The sequence below is a fragment of the Astyanax mexicanus genome, chromosome 16 (assembly GCF_023375975.1).
Source record: "Astyanax mexicanus isolate ESR-SI-001 chromosome 16, AstMex3_surface, whole genome shotgun sequence".
Taxonomy (NCBI): Eukaryota; Metazoa; Chordata; class Actinopteri; order Characiformes; family Acestrorhamphidae; genus Astyanax; species Astyanax mexicanus.
In genome coordinates, this window is record NC_064423.1 from 30688257 (window position 1) to 30713806 (window position 25550).

Genomic DNA, 25550 nt, shown 5'->3' on the forward strand with positions numbered 1-25550 from the left:
AAAAACTGAGTGAGCACACATAACAAAAGAAGACCCTTTAACACGTGCCCACAGGGTGCGTTTTGGTGTGGACGGTTTCCAATCAAACAAACCAAACTACATTCTTCGGCATGCATTTCTTTCTTTTGGAAAAGAATGTAAATTGTTGTCCACAGACAGCTCTCCTATGACAGCAACCAATGGGCAGGTGCATATACACATGCTTAGACTAAATTAAAAAAAAGATCACTGCAAAAGACAGAAAACGACAGTAATGAGGGAGTATATCCAGAGCATACCAGCTTACTGTAACACAGAACTAAGTGCTGAACATGCCTTTACTACAGAGAAGTGGAAGCGAAAGAACGCATTTCCCTTTTCTCTCATCCGTGGAAAACATAGCTACACACCCCAAGCAGCACGAAGGCAAACACACACCTCCTTCAGTAAACAAGACAGCACGCTGAATTCACAGCTTATAGGTTATATAGCCAGTCTTTTACACATAGAATCACCAGGTAGCTATCCACACCTGCTGTACTGTTATTTAACCTGCTAAGCTGATGTAGAAAATGTAGCTAAGAAATTAATTTCCACCTTAAATAGTGCAGCAGAATGTGGCTAGCTACTGCACTATTTAAGGTGGAATGGAAAATGCCAACACGAAGCAGGCGAGTTAGGAGTGCAGTTATGTGAATTATGTATTAGTGTATTCTCGCCCTGTATTAAAATTGTGATGTATAAACTAACATATAGTCTTTATCTTTAGATATTTTCATATTCATTCAGATTCAGAGCAGCAGGCCAGGGCTGTTATTCCAGCTCAGCAGCTTCAGTAACGCTAACGCTAGATTAACAGCCCGGCGGTTTAAAGGCACTTAATGCTAATAGCTAACTAGCTAGTTTGCAGGGAGGTTAACTAGCACCTAATTTAGCTTGCTGGTTGGCTACGTGTTTAGGGGGCTGCCTGTAGGTGTGTTTGATTGTTCTACAGTACAATAAAACACTAGTCACAGTTTGTACATATGTATACACGTATATATCTGTATGTGTGAGGGTTTCTCTGAGGTGGCAGACAGACTCTGCAGCAGCAGCAGCGGCGGCGGCGGCGGCTGCAGCCACTAGCTTTAGCTTAGCTTAGCTCCAACTGCTAACAACAACCTATAGCCGCGCACTCACACGTCACTATGGGTTTGTTCTCCATCGTGTAGATGATGGGCTTCTCCTCATGGGGCTCCATGGGCTCGAACAAGCTCGGCCTTAGTCCACCATGAAAACGTCCGGGCGGTCAACCGAGTTAAACAACCGGGGCTCTCGCTCTTACACTCGCAGCGTCGGTGAGGCCGCTTCGCCTCGCCATTTCCTATCTGCTGACAGGGTGACGATGTCCGGAGTGAGCGAGAAGGGAACGGCGGGTGCGTGCTATTCGCAAGTGCTCGCACCCTATTCCCTACTCTCTACGTCTTACTACGTACTACTCCACTACCTCTTAGGTTTATTTATACTTTATTGAATTGATTTTCTTTCCAATAAGAAATTTACATGAAACATACATCTCAAACGCAATATCCAAAACATAATACACACATTAAAAACTTTACCTTTGAGATTCAGTGAGGCTTTCTTTAAAAAGTCCATATTTTATTGCCTTTAGGTTTCTAATTGATTTGGTATAGGACATATAGGGCTAATTATTTTATAGTTCCATTTTATAAGATTTATTACAAGGAGTCTTTCATTTGCAGTTAGCCATGTTATGTCTCTCATTTTTTCAGATAATATTTAATTACATATATTTTCAATTGTCATTTGAAACCATAGTACCATAGTTTATTTATACTTTATTAATTCTTTTTTTCAAGAAGAAATGTATTTCAAACATACATTTTGAACACAATATCCAAAAACATAATATACACATTATAAACTTTACAGTATTATTACCTACAAACAATATCAACATTTTAAAATGTCCATTTGTCTCCTTTTTGCTGATAACTAACTAGTCACAGTCTGTAAGTTCAACCATGTCTGATTAAAAACACTTCCACTTGTAATATTTAGATGTTCTATGGCAAACTTACATCTTGTTTTCCATAGTTTACATTAAACCATGCAAATGATCAACCAAATAATTTCCCTTTAATATTCTGTAAGGCTTTCTTCAAAAATCCATATTTTATTACTTTTAGATTAGATAATAGATTATTGTTATTTTATCACTAATTTGATTTAATTTATCCCATACTTCCTTTAATCTATAACATTCAAACAAATAATGCATCCAATGTTTCTAATTGTGCACAATTTTGTATAGGACATATAGGTTTAATATTTTATAGTTCCTTTTTTATCTGATTCTTTAACTGTTAAACCATTATATAAAACCCTAGTACCATTATTAATTTCTTTTATTATTTTTTCTTTATTCGAGTCAAAAACCCAATTTATTTTATGTCCTTTTATTTGATGGTTGGTGCGGCGCAGTGGATAACACCTCCACCTGCTTGAGAGCCTCCACATCATGTGGGAGGTTAGGGTGACTATACTGTTATACACCATGGGCAAGACACCTAACACTACATTGGCACACCTCTGTAATAGAAACAACCTTGTAAGTCGTTCTGGATAAGACTATCAGCCAAATTCCGTAAATTGAAATGTACAAAGTCTGAAAACGGTATTTTATAATAAGGTATTGTGTTTGCCCAATTTCCCCAAATAGAGATTAAGCCTAGACTTAGAAAACACAACATTTAGAGTGGAGATTTTTAAGGATTTTTAAGGACATTTTTAACATGTACTGTGTGACTTACAATGGCTTGTAGCCTAGTCCAAGTTTTCCACTCCCTATTATAAATGTTATATACTGATCCCTATCTCCACTACTAATATAGTCATGTACAACTGAAAAGACGGCACCCTATTCCCTACACCCTATCGTTACTCCCTACATGTTCTTCAGTGCGACCAGCAGAGAGCACCAACACGTTATCAAAACCCTGCAGCAATACAACAACCCTTTGCACTCTCATATTTTAGGCAAAATATTCATATAAACCATCTATAACAACCCCCCCCCTCCCCCCACAGGGCATTGCATTTTTCCTAAGCAGCAATTATTGTGCTTTTTTCACCTTTTTCCTTTAATTTGAAACAAAAATGTATTTTTTATAAATGTATTTATTAAATGAACGTTGGGCGTTGTTTCAGTACATTAGAGACGTATGTTTTGATATCTAGGAATGCATATGAAGTTACTTAACGCCAAAGCTTTTCTGTTTTAACTAAAATTATTACATCATTATTTTTTTGCAATTAGAAAATGTACCCAGGTACCTACGTAAGTCACCAATATGTAAGATGTAATTCAACAAATACATTAAAATAAATACAATAAAATAAAAAAAAATATATATATATATATTTCATTTTTATAATCTTCAACATCAAAAGATTACATTCAACCAAAAAAAATAATAATAACATTAATTCAACGTTTTTTTTTTGCTGTCAGGGTAGCTGTCCTATTATCCCTTTAGTCAGTAGTGTCTGATTAATTGCAATAAAACAAATACTCTGGGAATGCATATAAAATTAATTGCAATATGGTTAACACCACTGGTTTTCTGTTTTAATAAAAACATTAGACCATTATCTTTGCAATCATATAATATACAGTAAAGTATAATATACAAGTAAAGCAGGGTATGTTGAATCAACGATCATTTTTCTATGTTCTATAGTCATAAACATTAAAATATGTAATTAAACAAAAAATAACGTTAATTCAATGGGGTTTTTTTCAGTCCTTTCAGTCAGTAGAGTCTGATTTATTACATTAGTCTGATTGTTATCAGATCAGGTCAAACTGTTACCAGAGCTCTGGGACTTTTATTTTGAAGCAGCTGCTGTGCTGGATCTCCACGCTTTTGCGCTGAAGGGTCAAATATTTCGTGTGTGTGTTTTATCCAGCTAGCATGACACGAGAGGATATAATCAGTCTGTAAATCGGTAAGGCGTTTATTTATGGGTTTTATTATCATATATATGATAATATGCGCGTGTCGATATAGTGTAATTAGGTTTAGCAAGCTGTGTTTTCGCTGTTTTCGTTGGTTATGAACTGAAATAAAGCCGCAGCGCTAAATAACCCCGTCCTGGCTGTGAGGCTCCGACACTCTATGCTTTTGTATAGCCGGGTGAAGTGGGTATTATCGGTCTTATTGATGATTGTTGGCTGATTAATAACATTAATAATAATTAGAGGAGTGATTATTCTTATAGGAGTTTAGCTAGGTTACAGTAGCTAGCTTGTTAGCTAACTAACTCTAGCTCAATAAATATTTGATTAGATGCTAACCATTAGATTAGCCATCTTCAGACTGTTTGAATGGAGCTCAGAGCGATTAAAAACTCAACTACACAAATCACAGTGGGCGGTGGAAATCCTGTTTCTGCTCTGTTTTGCATTTTGTTGAGGTTTTGTTTGCACGTAAGTTAAGGGTACCTTATCTTACCTGGTTTGTGTATTATTGGTGTTTGCCTCTCAACTTTTAAGGGCTTAGTACTGTGTAACTTATTTATTTAAGCTATAAGATATTTTTTGCTAGGGAAAAAATGCTCATTAGTTACGATTGAATGCATTAATACTGGTTTGTACTTGATTTTAAATATACTGACAGCTGATCCTTTTGGCTGTTTCTGATGTTTGTCATATGATATACCTCACAGCTTGCTGCAGTTGTAACTAGCTATGTGAATGTTAGGTAAACAGATAAGCAGTTAAAATAGTTAGCCACTGCTTTAAATATGTAGCCCAAGTTTTTGTATTAATTCATTTTTATTTTTCAAGGCTCTTAATATGCTTTAATAAACAATCCCCCGTTTAGAAATACTTGAAAAGTTCTTGTTGTTGAAGGTCTTTGCATATTCTTCTTAGTAGAAGGCCTTTATTTCTGCGATACAGTGTCACTCTTCTCTTTCAATGTGTTTTATTTAATTTTACGATTTTGTACAGTGTACATTTAAGACTAAAGATATTAAAGCTATACAGGAGCACATGCTGAATTATTCTGTACACAAAAAGGGTTACACAAACCAGAATATGTTTTATACTTAAGATTCTTTTAAGAAGCACATTTATCTTTGAGGACAGATCTGCACACTCTTGGTATTTTAACACTCTTGGTGTCTTCATGAAGGAGGGTTACCTGGAATAGTTTTCTCAGTGTCTTGAAAAAGTTCCTGGAGGTGCTGAACAACAGTTTCTGTTTCATTCACCATTTCAGTCCATCAGGTTTAGATCAGGGGATTGTTTGGTTTTATATGTACTTCCATATGTGTCCCTTAATTGCATTTATGTCTGTAATATAAAGCTACAATGTAAAAAAAAAAAAAAAAAAAAAAAAAAAAAACATTTTTTCTGTTACTGTGTTCTTGGGTTGTTTTGAGGTGTGCTTCAGATTATAATCCTGTTGTATAAGATAGTTCCACCAATTGTTGGTTCTTTTAAACACTTTTAAATACTTCCTTAGCCCAAAGCAACTGTTTTCAAAACTCACCTGGCTTGTCTTTATGTAGAGAACTGGAGATGGAAAATGTTGGGAGTAAGATTTTTCATCAAGATCATGCTTGTGCAAGCATCCCTGCTCAGTGGAACAGTGCACAACCCTTTTGACTCGGCTAAAATTCATGCAGATTCTGATTAAATAATTGGTAACTAATTGCCTTGGTATTACTTAAATATTATAAAAGAGTATTTTGGTACTATTTAGTAGTTAATATGTATAAATATGTAAACTGTGTATAAATGTTAAATATTAATAAGGCTGTGGTGTGCTTGCTTTTAAAGGTTTGGCACATCGTAACTATTTGGGGACCCTTAAGGTAAGCAGTTAAAAATTAAAAACAAAAAATACTTAAAAAAAAAAAAAAAAAAGCTAGACTGCTATGAGTAATGTAATGTTTTTTTTTTGTTTTTTTGTTTTTTAGCTAATTCAGAAATGGACCAAGAGGACCGCTCTCCACTAAAGCACTTTGTAGTAGCCAAAAAGAAGATAAATGATGTCTTTGAGCAGCTGCTGGGCTATGTCCAAGAGGGCTCAGAGTTTGTAAAAGGTGATTTAAAGTGATTTTAAACTATAGTTTATTATAGTTTTACCTGTCTTGTTTTAATTTGTTCTAATTCGTTTGTTTTTGTACATTAGAAACATGTCAGAATACGTCGCTGGAGCATATTGCAGACAGCACTCAGCTGCAGGAGATTGAATCGTATACTGAGAAACTGGCGGTCATCAAAGAGGTGCTCGCTCGCAGGCATATGAAGGTGGCCTTCTTTGGCAGGTGATTTAATGGAAGAATTTTTGAGTTTTTAAATCCAACTGTTATTGATTGTGGTGTACTTAAAAATAAAGGTTGTCCTTTAAATAAACCATTTGTTGTTCTACAAAAAATCATTTAAATAAAAGAGGTGGACAGTGGACAGGGCAGTGAGTGTAATTAATGTGGCTGGGAGTGTCTGGCTAGACTTGTCCATGCAAAAAGACAAGAAACTTAATTCATTGTAAAGATTCTTTACAAATGCATCTCTATTATAAATTTGGCTCATCCAAAGAACCTTTTATAGCACATTTAAATTGTTTTAAGATAAGTAGTAGGTGTTTTTTGATTTATTATATCTTCTATTGTTTATGGACCCTGAACATTTTTTTAAATGCAGGCTCTTATCTTTTATTTCTGTGTGGTTGTGGATAATGTAGAGCTGTATCTGAGTGTTTATGCTTGTCTGAATTTCCTCACAGAACGAGCAATGGAAAAAGCACTGTTATCAATGCCATGCTGCGGGACCGGGTGCTTCCCAGTGGCATCGGACACACTACAAACTGCTTCCTGAGTGTTGAAGGCACTGATGAAGACAAGGCTTATCTGAAGACGGAAGGATCTGAGGAAGAGAAAAGCATCAAGGTAAAAGCAGCCATGTCTGACACGCATTCAAGCCTTACAGACAAGTTGACTCACACTGTTATCTCTATAATATGATCTGATCTGAATGTTGGGCTGTTATTTGATATTACACATATATATCTGCCCATGTTGATGTCAATATACACATTTCTAGCTTACAGAGAGAATAGACACCCTAATATATAACTTTAAACTAATACAAATAACTAAAAAATGGCTTAAATCAATTTGTTTCAAAGTAGCCAGTGTCTGCCAGTTGTATTAGTTTAGCCAGCATATCATTGTCCTTTTCTGGCATACAGTATATACAACAGCACAAATTGGTTTGAAATATTGTCCATATATTAAAAAAAAAAAAAGACAATTATCGATAATATAATATGTATAATAATATATTTATTGGTATCGATATGTAATTGTATTGTGTCCTCTTGGATTTTTAAGGGAAAGTGTTTTTCTATCATTATTGTTCAATGATTAAGACTTGTACCATTTCACTATCTTGTAAATTGATTTTAGAGGTGTGTTTCAGTTTTAAAGGAAACATCTAAATTTTTCTTTTCTTCATACCCACAGACAGTGAATCAGCTGGCCCATGCACTGCATATGGACGAGAGCCTTGACGCTGGCTGCCTGGTCAAAGTGTTCTGGCCCAAGACGAAATGTGCTCTTCTTAGAGATGATCTGGTTCTTGTGGACAGGTACAAGTGCAATGTGATTTGTGTTTGTCTGTGTGTGTGAGTGGGTGCGTTGGGGTGATTTGTATCTGTGCGTCTGTTTGCATAGATCGCGTGACTGTCCACTGTTTTATTATGCTAGTTACTTGTGCTCCCATTCTTCACCCTCTCCCATTTAGTGGCAGGGTAAGCTGCTATTTATTGTTGTTAGGAAGTAGTTGAGGTAGAACCCAAACTAGCTCTCTGTTTGCACCTTATATAGTACACTGTAGGGTATTAACAGTATTTTAATCTTTTATTCTTACAATAAAAATGCATTATGGTATATTATGGAAAATGTCTGCATTCCTAAAACTCTGAGTAACTGCACGCATCATAAATCAGCGTATAATAACTGCATAATAACATAAAAGCTGTTTGGATCTTAGATCAGTTGCAATTTATTGGATTTTTTTGAGCAAGGAAAACAATAGAACTTAAAATAAAAGCAAACCCATTTTTATATTTATTGTATCTATTATTATTATTATTATTATTATTATTATTATTATTATTATTATTATTATTATTATACTTCTTACATTATACTACATTGTTCTAATTTCATACTAACTATGTAACATTCTTTGCTGTATGTATCTCATTGTATATGCATTCACTGTGTTATTATTGTCAACATCTTTTTATTACTTACTTGCTTCTCAAAGGAAATAGGCTTCTTGGAGGTGCAGCTGTGTAAGCATTGGCCCTGTTTTTGGGAAATAACTGGTTCAGTTTCCAGTGATGCCAGAGCCATCTATGTCTGAAAGCCCTAGACTGCATAATTTGCCTCACTCTCTCTGATTAGGAAGGATAGCCCTTCTTCTTCTCTCCTTTGCTAATAGAATAGGACTACAAAATGTAGTTAAATACCTTTGCTGCATAGTAAAGATAGACACTTCATTTCAGTTGAAACATTTAATGAATGAACAAACATCCCAATAATTCTATCAATATATTTAAAATTTGTCCATGCAAATCTTTGGAGGCTTTAGATTAGGTCAAATATTATGTTTGTGTAATATTATTATTGGGCAGCAATGCATTGTTTCTCATTTGTACCCTTTCCAGTCCCGGGACAGACGTCACCACCCAGCTAGACAGTTGGATTGACAAGTTCTGCCTGGACGCTGATGTATTTGTGCTGGTGGCCAACTCTGAATCCACACTAATGAACACGGTGAGAGACTGTGATCTGTCTGTGTGCCTCTGCACGTCCTGCTGACACCTCTGAATTATTGTATAGATACTGAGAGTTAATGTTTATCTGAGCTATTGTCTGAATAACAGCTTCTGTGGTTGATTCCTAGAAGTAGGTGATCCCTAGAAGTGTTAGTGTGTTGATACTATACACATGAAATAAAATAAGGGCCCTAAATAGTTCTTGGCCTAGACCTTCGCTTCCAGCGGTATAGAACCTTTACATTAGGTAAAGCCATGCACTGAAAGGTTCATTTTTAAACTAGAAATTTATTTGTTAAGAATATAGGTCATCTAAGGTCAGAAATTAATTAGTAAAGCCTGATTAACCTGCTGGTATGTGGCGTTTCTGGTTTGGTGGTAGGGTCTGAAGGGACACAGTGCTGTGTTATTTGTGTGTAGAGGGGAGAAGGGGCAGTATGAGTGCTCCAGGGGGAGGGGCACACTGTGGGGCTTGCTGATTGGTTGTGGAAGAGTGGAGAACTTGTCCTCAGCTCTGTTTAGATCAGTGGAGGTATGCCTGGCATGCATAACTGGCTACAGCAGTTATATGGGCTTGTAGCAGAACCAGTGGCTGCTGGACTCTGGTTGAATACTAAACAGGATAAACTGACCATTAATACCCTACAATACTTGATTTCTGTTGATATACGTATATATTCATGTACAAACTGGAATTATTATATTTTGGGTTTTAAATGAATTCCTTGGTTACAGATTTCTAGGTCCAAATAGATAAGTTGTATCTGCTGCATGTGTTTGATGTGCTAAACATCAGTAATACCCAAAGTGGATGTCAAGCAAAAATTGTATCTGCAAAATGGTAACTTAAAGCATACATTTAATAAATTAAATTATAATATTATAAAATTATAATGAATAAAAATAAAAAGGTAAAACCTGAATTAAAAGGGCTACCAAATAAAACTGTTAGCAGAGAAAAATAGTAATGAAAATGAAATGCAAAAATGTATAGTATTTCAATATAACATAAAAAAAGAAAGTAAATTACTGGTAATGCATGATTATATTGGAACTATATTAGTATCAGACAATATTTGCTTTTTTTTTATTTGTTTTATCATCATCGTTATCAGCCAAATTTGTCCAATATTTTAAACTGATATTTGCTGAAGTGTTTATTATATGCTGTAAAAAGGACCAAGTGAAAATGTACTGATTTAAGATATTGTTACGTTATTTGTATTACTTTAAAGTTATAAAGATATACCAGGGTGTCTAGTCTCTCTGTAATTTATAAATGTGTATATCTGCATTGGTGGATTAATGCATGTGCAACAGACATATGTGTAATACATGTGTGCATCCATATAAATTACAGTGAATAGATAATGAATGAAAAAAGGAGATAATGTATTAGGGTAAAAAAAAAAATCTAAAAAAAGATTTTAATCATTCAAATAAATGAAACTAATGCAGATTGAGTTAATGTAAATAGATTTTATTCTCAATCATAATGGAGCATTTCTGCTGAAGTAAGATGAACAGGCCAAAAAAGAGGAGTGACAGTAATGAGGTACTTAACTATGAATCATCTAGTAAGAATGACTCTGCATGCTTGTGTTCAAACTGAAAATAAAAGTAAAACTGCTATTCCTTCCTCTGTCTCACAGTAAAGAATAGGTCATGACTCGTTACAGGCCTGGCTGATAGCTAGAATCAATTATCTTGTTAGAATTTAGCATTAACTGTAATTTTTCATACCATACTCTTAACAATAGTCAGTTGTGTATATTCTCCTTTAAATGAAGTCATTCTTTTCTCCAGCTGACTGAAGGGTGTTCACTGTAATACACTTTCAGTCTGCTGCTGAGTGATCCTAATAATCCATGTGTAAACACAAGGTTGTTATTACTTTGTTGGTTCTTGTTTGACTACATAAGATTCTTCATTATGTGAACTTCCTATTAAAAGCTTGCTGTGTATAATGGCTGAATGCTCTAGTGCTTGACCTTCAGTAACTTCTGCTTAGATAAGAGCAGACTGCACAGGTGTCTTTCCCTCTTGTTATCTGTGTGTTTGTGTCTGGTTGTGTTTAGCACAGGGGGAAGGTAGGGTTAAAAGGGTGGCTTTGTTGCCATCATACTGACACAGCCAACCTTAATCTTAACTTTACTGACCTTTTCCTTGTGTTTTTGTCCCTTAAAGGAGAAGCATTTCTTCCACAAAGTAAATGAACGCCTTTCAAAGCCCAACATCTTCATCCTGAACAACCGCTGGGATGCTTCTGCTTCCGAACCAGAGTACATGGATGATGTGAGTGGCCAAGTTCTGTTGTAGTTTCTTTAAGCTTTAACTTAATCTGACAACTTAAAATCAGAATTTAGCTTCTCCTCTTTAAAAACAAATATCCAGCAGAACAAAAAACAGTGTCTAGCGTGTCAATTCCAAATCACAAGACGTATCAGTCTTGATTTATTATATACACCCTGCCAAAATGTACATATACCTAGCCCATTAGCGCAAAAGTCTTTCAATATAGTGCAATGGCTGCATCATAAAAATATAGAAACTGGTCTTAAAAGACTTATAAGCTAATGCTAGACTAATAGGTGAAGCACTGCTTGGAAAATGACAGATATGGTGATGCCAGTGTCCCTTTAGCTTTAACTAACTGCACATCAAACTGAGAGGACACAGAAAGGACAGCAACTTTTTATCTTTTTATTACAAATAAATAATAACAGGATTATTGTTACAGTGCTTCAAACTGCTATTCTTTGGTATGCTTTATGGCTCCTGTAAGCAGTTGCAGTGCCCTAAACTAGCCAGTCAAAGTAATGCACATATTTTCCTTAAAGACCCTATTAAATAGTGGTTTGTTAATCAAATCCAATTTAGTTATATAGTGATTTTTACTACTGACATTGTCACAAAGCAGCTTTATAGAAATATGGTAGCAGCACAGTGAATTAGACAAAACGTTGAACATACAGTACACAACCCCCAGTGAGCGAAAGAGGCAAGAAACAATCCCCTCAGAGCTGGAGGAGGAAGCAACCTATCGCATGTACTATAGCATGTAGGCTAATATGTAAGGGGGACCCATCCTCCTCTGGTCAGACAAGCAATACCTCCATTATACCTCGACATGAGTCTTAATATATTTATATATATATTTAGGTGAATAGCCACTATCAGTGGAAGCAGTTTAAAAAAATCTTAGAGTTCATATAAACTTTGTTGAAATTGGTAGTGGAGAGTGACCAATTAGTCAGAAGCAGGAGGAATAAACTGGGTAAAGTGGTGGGCAGCTGATCTGTGGTGGGTGACATGGAAGCCTGACCTCCAGAAACTTCCATCAGTCTGGCTGGACAGGTGACAGGAGAACTTGAGGATCCAACATCCATTGGTATCGGGCCGGACAGGTGGGCAGTCAAAAACTGTGAGGAAGGCAGAAAGATGGAATTAATTCTTTAGTCACACTCCAGTAAAATCCAGTAAAAATCAATCAAAATTAAGCAGCATCTAAGCATTTTACCTATTTTAACCAGTCACATGGTTACTTTCTATACATCTAATGCTTCTCTATGGCACTTTTTCAGTTTGAGCAGAATGTACAGTTTCCTCTTAATTGTAGTCGTTTTACAGCATTTTTAGGTCTTGATTTTAAGCCCTGTTTCCATATGCTTATGATGCAACCATTGCACAATATTAAAAGACTTTTGTGCTAGTGGGCTAGGCTTATGGAGATTTTGATGGTGTGAATATAATTAATCAAGTCATTAATTTGGAGGAAGGCAGAAAGATTAAATTAATTTTTACTGGATTTATGGAGAACAGACAATATGCAGCATAATCAGAGTGTGACTAAAGAATTAATCAGAATTAATCTAAGCGTTTTTTTTCCCTAACGAGTCAGTCACATGGTTACTTTCTATACATCTAATGCTTTTCTGTGGTACATTTTCTGTTTAAGCAGAATGTACAGTTTTGTCTTATTTATTGTAGTTGTTTAACAGCATTTTGAGGTCAGTTTCATCTTGAAATGCTGATGATGAAGATATTTCAGGGAACATTTTTGCTACTACTTTTCTTGGGTCAGTTTTATATAGTCAAAAGTGTTTTAATGGTATCTGTGTTCTCTACTGCACTACTTTAGTGCCATTTTAATATATATGATTTAAATAGGGTATATTTTAGTACATGTGTTAGTAAAAATAAAGTATCGATCTCTGTGTATTTAAATAACCTCATCCATCAACAATTAGGGCAGTTACTATGAATTATAGCATTTATAGCATTCGGCCCCCTGCACTCCCCACTCAACTCATTCCTTACCTGCACTTACTCATAGTTATTCTTTCACCTACTGGACTATTTCCTCACTTCCACATGCACACTCTAGATATCTGCATATCTACATTTGTGCAATATTTGTTTTGTGCAATATTTGTCTATAGTGCAAGTTATCATGTTTATTGTCATTAAGTGTATTGTGAATAGTGTTTATACTGTAAAGCTATCTGTATGTCTTATTTTATATTATTTTATTTTATTACTCTTCTTTCTACTCTGTAAATATTATTCTTTGCATATTGGTGGGAATCTGCACCCAAGTTTTTCACTCACATGTACACCTGTACTCTGTGACGTGACAATAAAATCTTGTATCTTGTATCTTGTATGCAGCGCTGATTTAAGTATTTTCTTCCCACGTCAGGTGCGGAAGCAGCACACGGACCGCTGCGTGAACTTCCTCGTGGAGGAACTGAAGGTGGTGGACCGAGAGGAGGCGCCCAACCACATCTTCTTCGTCTCTGCCAAAGAGGTGCTGAACTCCAGGATGCAGCGGGCGCAGGGTATGCCAGAGACTGGTAAGCAAGAGGTCACCGCAGGGTTCACCGGGCACTGGCTGTCCCTTCTCTGGTCAACATGCCACAGAGTGGTCACGCTCATGCACACGTTCAATCGTGCACTTACCAAGCTTAGTAACAGCCTCAAAGCACCTGTCCTCACATTTGGCATGACCCTCTGCCTGCCAGTGCAGGAGCTTGGCATAAGACAGGGTTGTGTTCGCTGTGAGGGTAGACTGGTCATGGGTTAAAGTGGGCGAGCTTGGCATTGTTGGCACGCTCTTGCTTTGTGTTGAACCCTGAACTGACCTAACGTCTGCGTGGTTTTCATCATGTGTTTTAAATTTGTGTGTGTGTTGTTCTGAAGATGTGGTGCTTGTTTTCAGGAGGAGCTTTAGCAGAAGGCTTCCAGGACAGATTGAAGGAGTTCCAGAGTTTTGAGAGAACATTTGAGGCAAGTGCAAGAGAACGGAGAACACGTCCTGGGTCTGAAACTGTAGACAGTGAAATAAAGGAGATTTGATGGTTCCTTCCAATTTAGCTGTCCATAGGTATTACTGTTTAAATAGAAAGTGCACTGACTGTTTAGTATATCAATCAAACTTTTGATTACGATTACCTTAAAAAATGAAAAAAAAAAAATTAGGATTTTAAAGTAGTAACATACTGTAGAGATGGGCATTATCACAATGTTTAATCAAATACTGATACATTTTATTATATTTTTATTGTAATATTTTTGTTTTTTGAGAATTGTATGAGAATATATAATATGTATTTACACTTTTTTACATAAGAATAATACTCCACTAGGAAGAAAATTAATTCAAATAAAAAAAATAGTAATATACGTATAATGGGTAGCCCCAATGGGTAGCTACCATATATTTGTTATTGATCCATAACTGTCATTTTAGGTATAAAAATAAAATATATAATCTTTATACAAAGTAATAGGGGCAAAAATTACTCATAAAATAATAAACATTTTTGTCCTGTGGTCATTAAAGCCAAGTATTTCCAATAAACTACAGTGAATGTTTTATCACCTGCCTGAATGTTAAACTTGAATAAACAAATTCACAAAGAAGGAAGGTGAAGTGAAACTGGCCTGGCATCATCAGGTTCTGATGATTGATTTATAAATTGATTTAGGACCACAAAAATCAATTAATCAGCTATACACTATAGACTGTGTTAATGGTACAATCTGTTAGCTATACTGACACTTCACTGACCTCAGCGAATCACCATGTGAACAGATAGCTTCTTCTACTAGCCGGTCCAGGTGAGGTCAGGTACAGGGTGGAGCTCTCTGATAAACTATTGGCTATTTATATCCAGGCTGGTGAGATATATAACCTGTTCCACCAGGTTTAAACCGAGTCTGTCGCGGTTCTCTTTCACTACGTGTAGCTTAATAAACTCTCCCAGTGTTTCCTCCCTCCCTCACCACCAAGCCTGATCCAAACAGGCCAGTGCCTCCCCCAGGAGCATCAGTGTGTACTTTATACACCATCAATCTGTGTGTTCATTGCTGAAGTCTAGATTTACTAAGGCGAGGGCAGCCTTCTCCTCAGTTCTCTTTTACACTTCAGTTTTACCTTCACTTTTTTGATGCTTGTTATCTGTTGTGTTTCTGTTGCACCTGATTTTAAGTTGATTATTTTTCATTTAAGCAGTGATGTTTTGTTGGTGATGCATTGTATGTTTCTGGTCAAGAATATTTTTTAAAGTGGTAGTTCAGATAAAATCATATTTATGTGTTTCCGCATCAGGACTGCAGAAGTAATATATTTTTTCTTGTGAAATGAGCGTAATTTATCACTTAGAATTAGCCAAGACATGTTTGATATCTAAAGTTTTTGCTTCTTTAGTTAAGAACAGAAGATGCTAGGCTAACCTTGCTGAAAACACTAGATTTAGACTGTAATAAATCTAGTTTCTGGTAATATATGCCTGAAAAACCTAATTAGCTAACACTCTTACACTAGGTCTTTATTTGTTTTGCATAGGCAAATTGATGTGGTTTAAAACACAGTAACCAATTTTAGCCAAAATGTATGTATGAAAAAAGATTTTGACATGAGTTTGTTAAGATAATATAATCAAATAAATCACACGTCAGATAACAAACAGGGGTGGGTTTCCCATAAGCCTTTTAGCACAAAGATGACTCTTAGATGAATGAGGCAACCATCACATTGAACACAGTCTCCTCATGTTAATATGTTATTAATTCCAATATTATTTGGAGAAATAGGGCCTGGGTCTAGTTTGCTGGTAGACTGCATTTGAGGCCAATGATTAATCATGTACATTTGATTTTTTTCGTACCAAATTATTCCTTTAACCACACTATTACAGTCATAGCAAACATCAGTTCTATAGACCCCATAATAGAACCCTGTGGGTCTCCACTGCTTTTCTCAGACTGCAGGCAAACTGCACCTGTTTCTGAAGTCAGAACTGTTGAGATGACCATCCACAGTATTATTTGCAAGCATGCAAATTGGATTTGTCTGTCTGGAAATCACAAATCTACTGTGAGTTTCTGTTGTAAATAACTAGGCATCTGCAATTAGACCACTCTGGATTTGATATGGTCATGTTGTGAATAAATGAAAAAGGCTCTATAAAATTTGAGCTGCCAGATTTGAGCTGCCAGAGCATCTAGACTGAGACATCTGTGTGTACCTGAAGTGCTCTAAGATTTTCCAGAAAACCCTGCATTGATTTTGGACTTGATATAACACAGTGGAGCAATACCAGCAGATGGAAATCAAGGGACCAGAGTCTGGAGGAAGAGTGGAGAGATACACAGTCCAAGCTGCTTAAGGTCTAGTGTAAAGTTTCCACAATCAGTGATGGTTTGGAGAGACATGTCATCTGCTGGTGTTGATCCACTGTGTTCCATCAAGTCCAAAATCAGATTAGTGTTTTACTGGAATATCTTACAGCACTTCATGCTTCCCTCTGCTGACTAACTTTTATGGAGATGTGGATTTCATTTTCCAGCAGGACTTGGCACACTGCCCGCACTGCCAAAAGTACCAGTTGGTAATATATAATATTATAATTTTCTGAGACCGTTTAATGTTTTCATTGGCTGTAAGCCATAAGCATCAACAAAATACATAAATAAACACTTGAAATAAATCAATCTGTGTGTAATACACCTATATAATGAAAGTTTCACATTTTGAAAAGAACTACTGAAATAAAGTAACTTTTTAATGATATTCTAATTTTTTAAGGTGCACCTGTATAATTTAGGTTGATTTTTAGATATGTCAAAAATCTGATTCGTGCTGACAGTCTGTATAAAAGCCCAAAAAACCTAAATGCTAAACCTAGCTGTTTCCATTGTTCATGCGCTAGCTCATTAGCCTCATAGCTAAAGAAAAAAAAAAGCTATAAAAGCAGACTTTGCACAATGAACATGTTTTGTTTGTTCAACTTGATCTGGGTTAATTATTTAATTGATTTTATCGAACTACTGCTTTAAAACCATCCAGAAACTCAAGCCTCTTTATTTCTCTTTGATTGATTTAAATGTTTTGTGTTTTAGTTTGATTTGCTGTGTGTTGTTGTTACTATGAGATGAAGACTGAGGCTACAGTGCTGATACAGACCCGCTGCTGGCCTTCCTCACCCTCCTCTCCCTCAGTTGTGTATGAGTTGCAGTAGCGGGTCTGTGTCTTCACCCCGTTGAGTGCCTCTTATCTCAGTAACGTGTGTGTGGCCTCGCAGGAGTGTATCTCGCAGTCAGCAGTGAAAACAAAGTTTGAGCAGCACACAATCAGGGCAAAGCAGATTACTGAGAGTGTCAAAGACATCATGGATCAGATCCACATCGCTGCTGCTGAAAAGAGGTGGGTCCACTCCTGGTTTTTGTGTTCTGAGTTTTTCTCTGTGGGTGAGGTTGTCGCAATCGAAAAGGTTTGACTTTGATCTGATATCATGCTCAGCATCACAGTATAAACCAATATCATACTATAACAAAAAAGATAATTTCTCAGGAATGTAAGTTTATTGAAAGTTTATTAAATTAATTTATGAATTAAAACCGTAACAGTTTTCTTGTTTTAATATCAAATTAGTTATCAAATTATTAAAAAAACTAAAAAACTTGTCTCTTACTGAGCTGAAGGACTGAAAGGCTGTCACTGTGACCCAAGGATCTTTTTTTTTTTTTTTTTTTTTCTTCAAATTCTGGATCATTTTGCTTTCCATTAGCAGCCGGAGTCTGAGATAGCACTATTGATCTTGTACTCTTTGGGTGGGTAGATGGCACTCTACCTCCTTATCACTTCTATTGTAATGTTGGTCGATTTGTCATTAAGATTATCTAAACCAGTGTGCAGAGCAGCTTAATACCTTATCTTATTGCTGTTTTACTCCTTTTTTCTGTTATATGTGTTCTATAATGTTTTCATATTCTTAGAGTATTCTAATTTTCTTAATTTTCTTTTCTTGCTCGCTGATCTCTGTCGTGTCCGTGGTCAGAGTGGCCTCTCTGGAGGAGCGAGAGTATCTGATGGACAGGCTGGAGTTTGTTCGCAATCAACTCAACATCCTCATCGAGGACATTAAGAAGAAAATCAAGGTTATCACAGAGCAGGTGGAGAACAAGGTACATGACGTTTATGTTTTTTTTAACTTTACTGTTGCAGAAATGCAGCAATACAACTAACTTGCCTCTTCTTATGAACATTTGACTCAATATGAACTCAGCTTCTGTTCTTTTTATGTGTACCAGGTATCTAACGCCATGGCCGAGGAGATCTGTCGACTCTCAGTGCTAATAGATGAGTTTCACTCAGACTTCCACCCATCACCCCACATCCTGAAGCTTTACAAATCTGTGAGTTTTTTTCACCATGGAATAAATTAAATAGTATAAAAAATAAAATATGTTGCAAATGCAGTGCAATTAAAAACTGTTTTAAAAATATAGCTTTCTAAATTATTTTCTCTGATTTTGCTATTTATAGGTTTGATTTTATATGTTTGAGTTCATATTCATAAAGTTTTAGGAGTTCAGAAATCAATATTTGGTGGAATAACCCTGGTTTTTAATTACAGTTTTCATGTATCTTGGCATGTTCTCCTTCACCAGTCTTACACAATGCTTTTGGATAACTTTGTCACTCCTGGTGCAAAGATTCAAGCAGTTCATCTTGGTTTGATGCCTTGTGATCATCCATCTTTGTCTTTATTATATTCCAGAGGTTTTTAATTTGGTAAAATCAAAGAAGCTCAGCATTTTAAAGTGGTCTCTTATTTTTTCCAGAGCTTTATTTATTACATATTGAAGTAAATGCTAAGTCTAAGTTAGCTCAGCTAATGTTATTAACCTAGCCCTGTACATCTAAAAAACAGCCAGTTTGTGTAGAGGGAGTGAACTGATACCAAGCATTTTCAGTGATGCTGAACTGTTTTTTTTTTATTTAATTTGTGCAAACAGAGCATGAAAAAATGAACTTAATCCTGCTGTTTATTGGCTCTCTAGTGGATCTCACTCACGTCTTGTATGCAGCAGCAGAGGTCAGGGGAGGAGTGTGGTCTACCTCTGATAATAAAAAAGTTTTAACTTAAACCAGAGAACTTATTAATGTGGACACAAGCCACTGCCATGGTATGGGTTAAAGGTGGAGGCAGCATTCCAAAACAAAACAAACAGCATTAAAAACAAATGTGAGGATTGTGGTTGTCTTTGCCATTGTCCAGTCAGCCTCTTATGGTTGCTAATTTTGGCAGACGACTGATTTTTTTCACATTATTTTCAGGAACTGCTGAATCACGTGGAGAAAGGCATGGGGAAGAACCTGGCGTTCCGGTGCTCTGACGCCGTTAATGCTTCTGTGCAGTCTTCTCAGAAAGATATGATTGGTGCGTGTCGTCTTTGTTTACCCTACTGAATATCTAATATGGTGTTAAGTCTGAAATGTGGACTTAATTTCTCTTCGAATTTTTAAATATACTGGTTTAGCTGATCTCACAAAAACAGTGATCATAAAATAGGCTGTTTTCAGAGTGTACATATGTGCGCTTGGGGAAAATGGCCCAGTTTGTCAGTAAAAAAAAAAAAATGTAGCTTTCATACCATTAGGTTCATTTTACAATGTTTAAAATAAGAAACGGGGTGTATATTGAAATTTGGTGCTGGACTAGTTTTCCTGACTAACTGCTTCATTATGATTAATCTAAAATAGTGCTCTAACTACACAAGCCAATAAATAATAAAATAAATAAATAAATAAAAAAGCTGTTTTTGTACATTTACAACAATAATTTAAGAATATAGTTATAATATAAACAGCCAAATATACTTCTTATCATATTCTCGCACATTGTATATATTTTTATTTATGACTAACTTGTACGCCTCGTTTTATTGGATGTAGATTTGCCATGCAACATTATATTAAAGATAAATAGTAATGGAAAAGGTTTAATATGAAATATTGTAATAACCAAACATTCTGTTTGGTGCCTGAGGGCAACACTATGCCAAAGAGTGTTAAAGTGAAGTAATCATTTGTTAAATTAATGGAGCATTTTTTTTAATTGAGGAAGTCCTTTTTGTCAGTTTGTGAAACTGTTTATTAAATGTAAGGAACTATATATTTTTTATTTTAAATGTAAATGTATTACAATTAGGTAACAATTTGTTACATAAAGAGAATTAAATATACATCAGAACATCCACTAATGATCTGTTCTCATCTTCTGCCCTATCAGAGTGTTTACAGCCTCTGCTGCCCTCCACTGTTCAGAGCCAGATCCACATGCTGATCCCCAACAGGAAGTTTGATCTCAGCTATGATCTAAACTGTGCCATACTCTGCGCTGATTTCCAGGAGAACATCGAGTTTCAGTTCTCTCTGGGCTGGGCTGCCCTGGTTAGCCGCTTCCTCGGCCCAGCTAACGCTAAGCGTGCCCTCATGCTGATCGACCAGAACCTAAAGGTAAACTCGCCCGCAAGTCGCTATTAAATGAGAACTTTTGTTTTAGTGAAACCTCATAAAGAGTACTAAACTTTGTTAAATAGCCCACCTCTGTTTTTCTGCAGCTTTCCCAGATCCAGTATTTTCTTTTTTACATTTTGTCCAAACATGCTTTAGAATGGATGATATGGGGCATATTTTGCCCCTGCAGATAAATCCTTTACCTTAAGATGGCGGCGCCCAGAAATTAGGTTACATCACGGGTTGTAAACTGTGTTTTTTAAAGAAGCTTCTTGTGCATTTTTAAAGTTGTTAAGGGCTCATTTTAAATGTCAGGGCTCTCTGGATTATACCAATGAGGTGTGGAGCTACTTTGAGCCTGGATAATGGTGGAAAAAGCAATTTATCTGCAGGCAAAATATGCCCCATATCATCCATTTTAAAGCATGTTTGGACTAGGGCTGCAACTAATGATTATTTTGGTAGTCGACTAATCTGATTTTCGATTAGTCGATTATTCAACGATTATTTCTGTCATGTCCTCCATCTCTAAAAACAATAGAAAAACAGCTAAACATGATATTTAAAAGACATTTAAATGTCCACATGTTGTTTAACCATAAAGAAAACTGATATTTAGTGAATAAATATGTAAAAAAAAATCTGTTGTGTTTGGGCACTTTTGGAGACACAGACCAAGTTTCTTCTGTCCCCAGCACTTTGTGTAATTTGGTACTGTTACAAGTTAATGATTAGTTCTCCTTTAACAATCTTTCATTTCTGGAGCCTTTCTCATTTTCTAAACTCATTTCTGTCTCTCAGCTGTCACAACCTGTAGCCACCACCCCTTCAAGCGGCCCCGTGGTTCAGGCCCCGCCCCCCGGAGCCCCTGCCTCTCAGGGTCAGTCTCAGGCAGTGATGACCCAGGAGGAGCTGATGATGTCCATGGCTACCAACCTCGCCTCGCTCACTTCACGCACCTCCATGAGTGTGGTTATCGTTGGAGGAGTGGTGGGTGACCTTTGCTCTGCTGTGCTGTTCTGTACTGATGTTCTTATTACAGGGTTGACTTTTTCAGAACCTTTCCTTCACCAGTCCCTAACCCCCCCTCTTTTCTCTCTACCTGTAACAGGTGTGGAGGACGATAGGTTGGAGAGTCATTGCTCTGTCTATGAGCCTGTACGGCGTGCTCTACCTGTACGAGCGGCTCACCTGGACCACCAAGGCCAAAGAGAGGGCTCTGAAGAAGCAGTTTGTGGATTATGCTACTGAGAAGCTCCAGTTGATTGTCAGTTTCACCAGCTCCAACTGCAGTCACCAGGTCCAGCAGTAAGTAGGGGTGTGCCATATCGTCTTTGAATATCGTGAGTGATATTATACCCTGAAATATTGTGTCATATCACCCACCCCTAATTATCACATCTGGGTACTACTTTGTTTTTTTTTAAAAAAAGAAAAATTTACACTGTTCTCATTTCTCTTTATATATCTACTACATACTAGATTATATCTGTCCAGTATCATTCATTTTACTTTAATCCTGGATATATGGAGATATTTGGAGTGCATTATTACAATCATGACATTCTGAATCATTAACATCTGTTACAAATCTAATAAAATTCTTCTATTTTTTTAATATCTCAGTTGGGGGGGGGTGCCATATCATATCATATGCAATAATACAATTTCAATTTCATTTTTTGCAGTAGTGTATTTTTTAATTTTTTTTAATTCAGTATTTTGACATATCAAGAGTATCGTTATGGTGAAAATACCATGAGAATATCGTGATGTTATTATTTTAGGGCCAAATCGCCCACCCCTAGCAGTAAGTGGCTTCACCTTGTATAATATAGTATCTTTTTGCTATACAGTTACACATGAAGACTTGGTGGTAGAAGTCTCAAAATAGTCTTTTTATAAATGTTGTGCAATAAGACAGTTTAAAATGATTTTGCTAATGAATAGTATTATAATATCAAAATATGTGCATGCATATATGAGCCCTTCCCATATATCAACCTTTTAATTTACTTTTTAGTGAAAAAACTAAAATGTGCCTTATGTAGACACTGCACTGTTTCACCACTCATGAAAGCATTGTAAGTAAAATAACTTACAGAAGGAAAGAAAAAAGTTTTCTTAAACTGTTTATTTGTGCCTTCAGGGAGATAGCCAGCACTTTCGCCAGGCTCTGCCAGCAGGTGGACGTGACCCAGCGAGATCTGGAGAGTGAAATTAAGCGACTAACTACGAAGATCCAGGAGCTGGAGACGGTCCAGGGTCGCTCTAAAGCCCTCAGGTCAGCACACATTTCATACAAGCAAACCCCTCATCTCTTCATATGAACTTTATCAATACACAAATGGAAGTTTGTTTTATGAAAATTACACTAGCATGAATAATTTGATTAGCACAGTATATAAATGTACACTGTTTTACCACCCTGTTATACAAATAAGTGTTAAATTGACAGTAATTTGATTCACATTGGTTCAACTGTAGGTAGTGCCAGATTTATTACTGAATGTTTGTGAGTTAAATGTTTAATAAATGACCAATACCCTCATGTTCATTGACCACATCAGATAAAAAATAAGAGACCACTTAAAATTGATGAGTTTCTTTGATTTTACCAAATTGAAAACCTCTGGAATATAATCAAGAGGAAGATGGATGATCACAAGCCATCAAACCAAGCTGAACTGCGTGAATTTTTGCACCAGGAGTGGCGTAAAGTTATCCAAAAGCAGTGTGTAAAACTGGTGCAGAAGATGATTGATTTCTGAAGTCTTAAAACTTTATAAATATGTACTTGTTTTCGTTGCATTATTTGAGGTCTGAAAGCTCTGCATCTTTTTTGTTATTTCAGCCATTTCTCATTTTCTGCAAATAAATGCTCTAAATGACTATTTGTATTTGGAATCTGGGAGAAACTTTGTCCATAGTTTATAGAAAAAACAACAATGTTCATTTTACTCAGATAAACCTATAAATAGCAAAATCAGAGAAACTGATGTGGTCACTTAATTTTTGTCCAGAGCTGTATTTAACCTTAACTTAGTTTATTATGGGTGTGTATTGGTCCTGGTGATACAATATGCATCACTGTAGATGGGTTCTGTTTTATTATTAATTATTGTTTAAATATTGTTTGTGCCATAGAAATATTTAACAGTGGGTGAATAAATGTTAAGTTGTGTATATTATCTGCATTAAAAACCAAAACTATCTTCATCCATCTGTCAATATATATTTTCACCTAAAATTGATACAGAATGAAAGAATTACATGGACTATGGTTATTATGCTATAATACATCTATTATATTACATTGCAAGTGGCAATTATTGGGTCCAAGCAATTATCAGCATTATGTTTCCCCAAAGTTTTTAGATTGGCTCCTAATAATATAATAGATATAAAGCAGATTCTCTTTGATTTCTCACCTTGCATTAACAATTAAGCATGAACACATTGTTCTACTATTGTTAAAAGTCAAAGATAGCAGATTACCCAACAACATTTATTTTTTTTCCTCCAGGCACAAAGCCACACACCTAGAGAGTCTGCTGGAGGACTTCACCCGTCAGTATCTATACCCACACCACTGATCTGAGGTTCCTCACATACAGACAGCTCCTCAGTCTCAGTGCTCAGCCTCGGATCATCTCTGGGGAGGACTTCAGTTGATTCTGTTATAGGCAGGTGGACGGTTGTATCTGCACTTTAACCAGGGATATATTTGCAGAATGTGCAAAACGGTCACGTACAGGTTTGGTTTTAGATTTCTTTAGTATGAACAATCTATTGGTGGTTTGATTGCTGTGTTTAGTTTGTTCTGTGATCAGATCTGATTACACTACTGTAGAAACGGTGGGAGTGGTGGCAGATGGGGAAAATGTTCAACCATGAATTTTGAAGTATAGCAGCAGAGCTTTTCTTGCTACGCGGTTGAATACATGGCAGTTCATGGCACACTGTAAAGGAATTTTTATTGAACAAAATCCAGACTACTTCTGACCATATCCGGCAGACTTGAAACAGAGCCTTTTTCCATGCCTTTTTTCTAGAAACCTCAACCAAGTTCAGAACCAACCAGAGGAAATGGTGTATTTTGTAGATAGCCTTTTGATCACAATGCCTGTTTTTCTATATGTTCCTCAAAAACCTTTCTAATATTCTAACCCATTGTGAAAACTTTCTTTAAAAAAACAAATTATGTTTATGGATTGTCTCTCTCCTTTGTAAAAAGTATGTAAATGTTCACTTTAAATATCAGCCTAAAAATGTATTTCAACAGAGAAAAAAATAAAATATTACCACATTATTACATCATTGAGTGTATTGTTACTTATCAGACACATGGGGTGTAAGGGTTATTTGATTTTTTTTTTTGTTTTGTTTTTTTTGCAGGGTAGGTATGTCTGCAATTTTTTAACAAAGGGAAGTTAAATAAAACATTTCAACAATATAATAATCAAGGTATAGTGCATTGTTTCTCCAGTGAGCTAACTCTTCATGCTGAAGTGTTAAAATACACTACCATCACTTTTATTTTTCTGTGTAATACATTCTCTTACTTAATTAAAAAACAAAAGAATAAGTCTTGTCTGATGGAGTTAAAAATATATATATTTTTATAGCATTTTCAGTCATTTAGACCTATTCACTGTTTCAGTTGCGCCCTCTTGTGTTTTTAGTCAGGCTGTGTTGCGCAACAGTGGTGCTCCTTTTATCCATCAGCTTGATCAGAAATGAGTTCAGTGTAAGTGATCTATCTATCCATCTAGCCAACAGATAACTTTAGCTTACAGGTTAATATGCTCTTCCAGTAAAAGATGGAGATGAGGCAGGGGACACAGAATCCAATATAAATCAGTCACATGTCCAAAAATGCATTATACAAACATACA

At 36.0% G+C, this 25550-nt stretch overlaps 2 protein-coding genes across 4 annotated transcripts in view; one reads left to right on the plus strand and one right to left on the minus strand.

Moving 5' to 3' along the window:
* trappc10 (trafficking protein particle complex subunit 10) overlaps positions 1–1369 on the minus strand; it is a 30800-nt gene extending 29431 nt beyond the window's left edge. Inside the window, exon 1 of the mRNA XM_049465574.1 lies at positions 1159–1369. Coding sequence (XP_049321531.1) covers positions 1159–1219 — 61 coding nt within the window. The 5' untranslated portion in view covers positions 1220–1369. The remainder of the gene's footprint in view (positions 1–1158) is intronic.
* A 2514-nt stretch (positions 1370–3883) lies between these two features.
* On the plus strand, positions 3884–24964 carry mfn1b (mitofusin 1b). 3 transcript variants are annotated; one of them, XM_049465578.1, is made up of 20 exons: positions 3892–3993; positions 5563–5697; positions 5834–5868; positions 5974–6099; positions 6189–6324; positions 6783–6945; positions 7522–7646; positions 8733–8841; positions 11031–11138; positions 13546–13699; positions 14065–14132; positions 17432–17553; positions 18188–18314; positions 18441–18545; positions 19471–19573; positions 20426–20652; positions 21454–21642; positions 21764–21960; positions 22802–22936; positions 24179–24964. In XM_049465578.1, the coding sequence occupies exons 4-20, from the start codon at positions 5985–5987 to the stop codon at positions 24246–24248; spliced, it is 2253 nt and encodes a 750-aa protein (XP_049321535.1). In that variant the 5' UTR covers positions 3892–3993; positions 5563–5697; positions 5834–5868; positions 5974–5984; the 3' UTR covers positions 24249–24964. The 3 variants fall into 3 exon arrangements, with proteins under 3 accessions (XP_049321534.1, XP_049321536.1, XP_049321535.1); XM_049465577.1 differs by lacking the exon at positions 5563–5697 and having other exon boundaries at positions 3884–3993; XM_049465579.1 differs by lacking the exon at positions 5563–5697 and having other exon boundaries at positions 3884–3993; positions 13546–13684.
* The last annotated feature ends 586 nt before the right edge of the window (positions 24965–25550 follow it).

Coding starts and splice junctions, on each gene's coding strand:
- mfn1b (XM_049465577.1), top strand. CDS start 5,985: ATGGACCAAGAGGACCGCTCTCCACTAAAGCACTTTGTAGTAGCCAAA. Junction 6,100..6,188: donor GGGCTCAGAGTTTGTAAAAG/GTGATTTAAAGT, acceptor TTTGTACATTAG/AAACATGTCAGAATACGTCG. Junction 6,325..6,782: donor AAGGTGGCCTTCTTTGGCAG/GTGATTTAATGG, acceptor ATTTCCTCACAG/AACGAGCAATGGAAAAAGCA.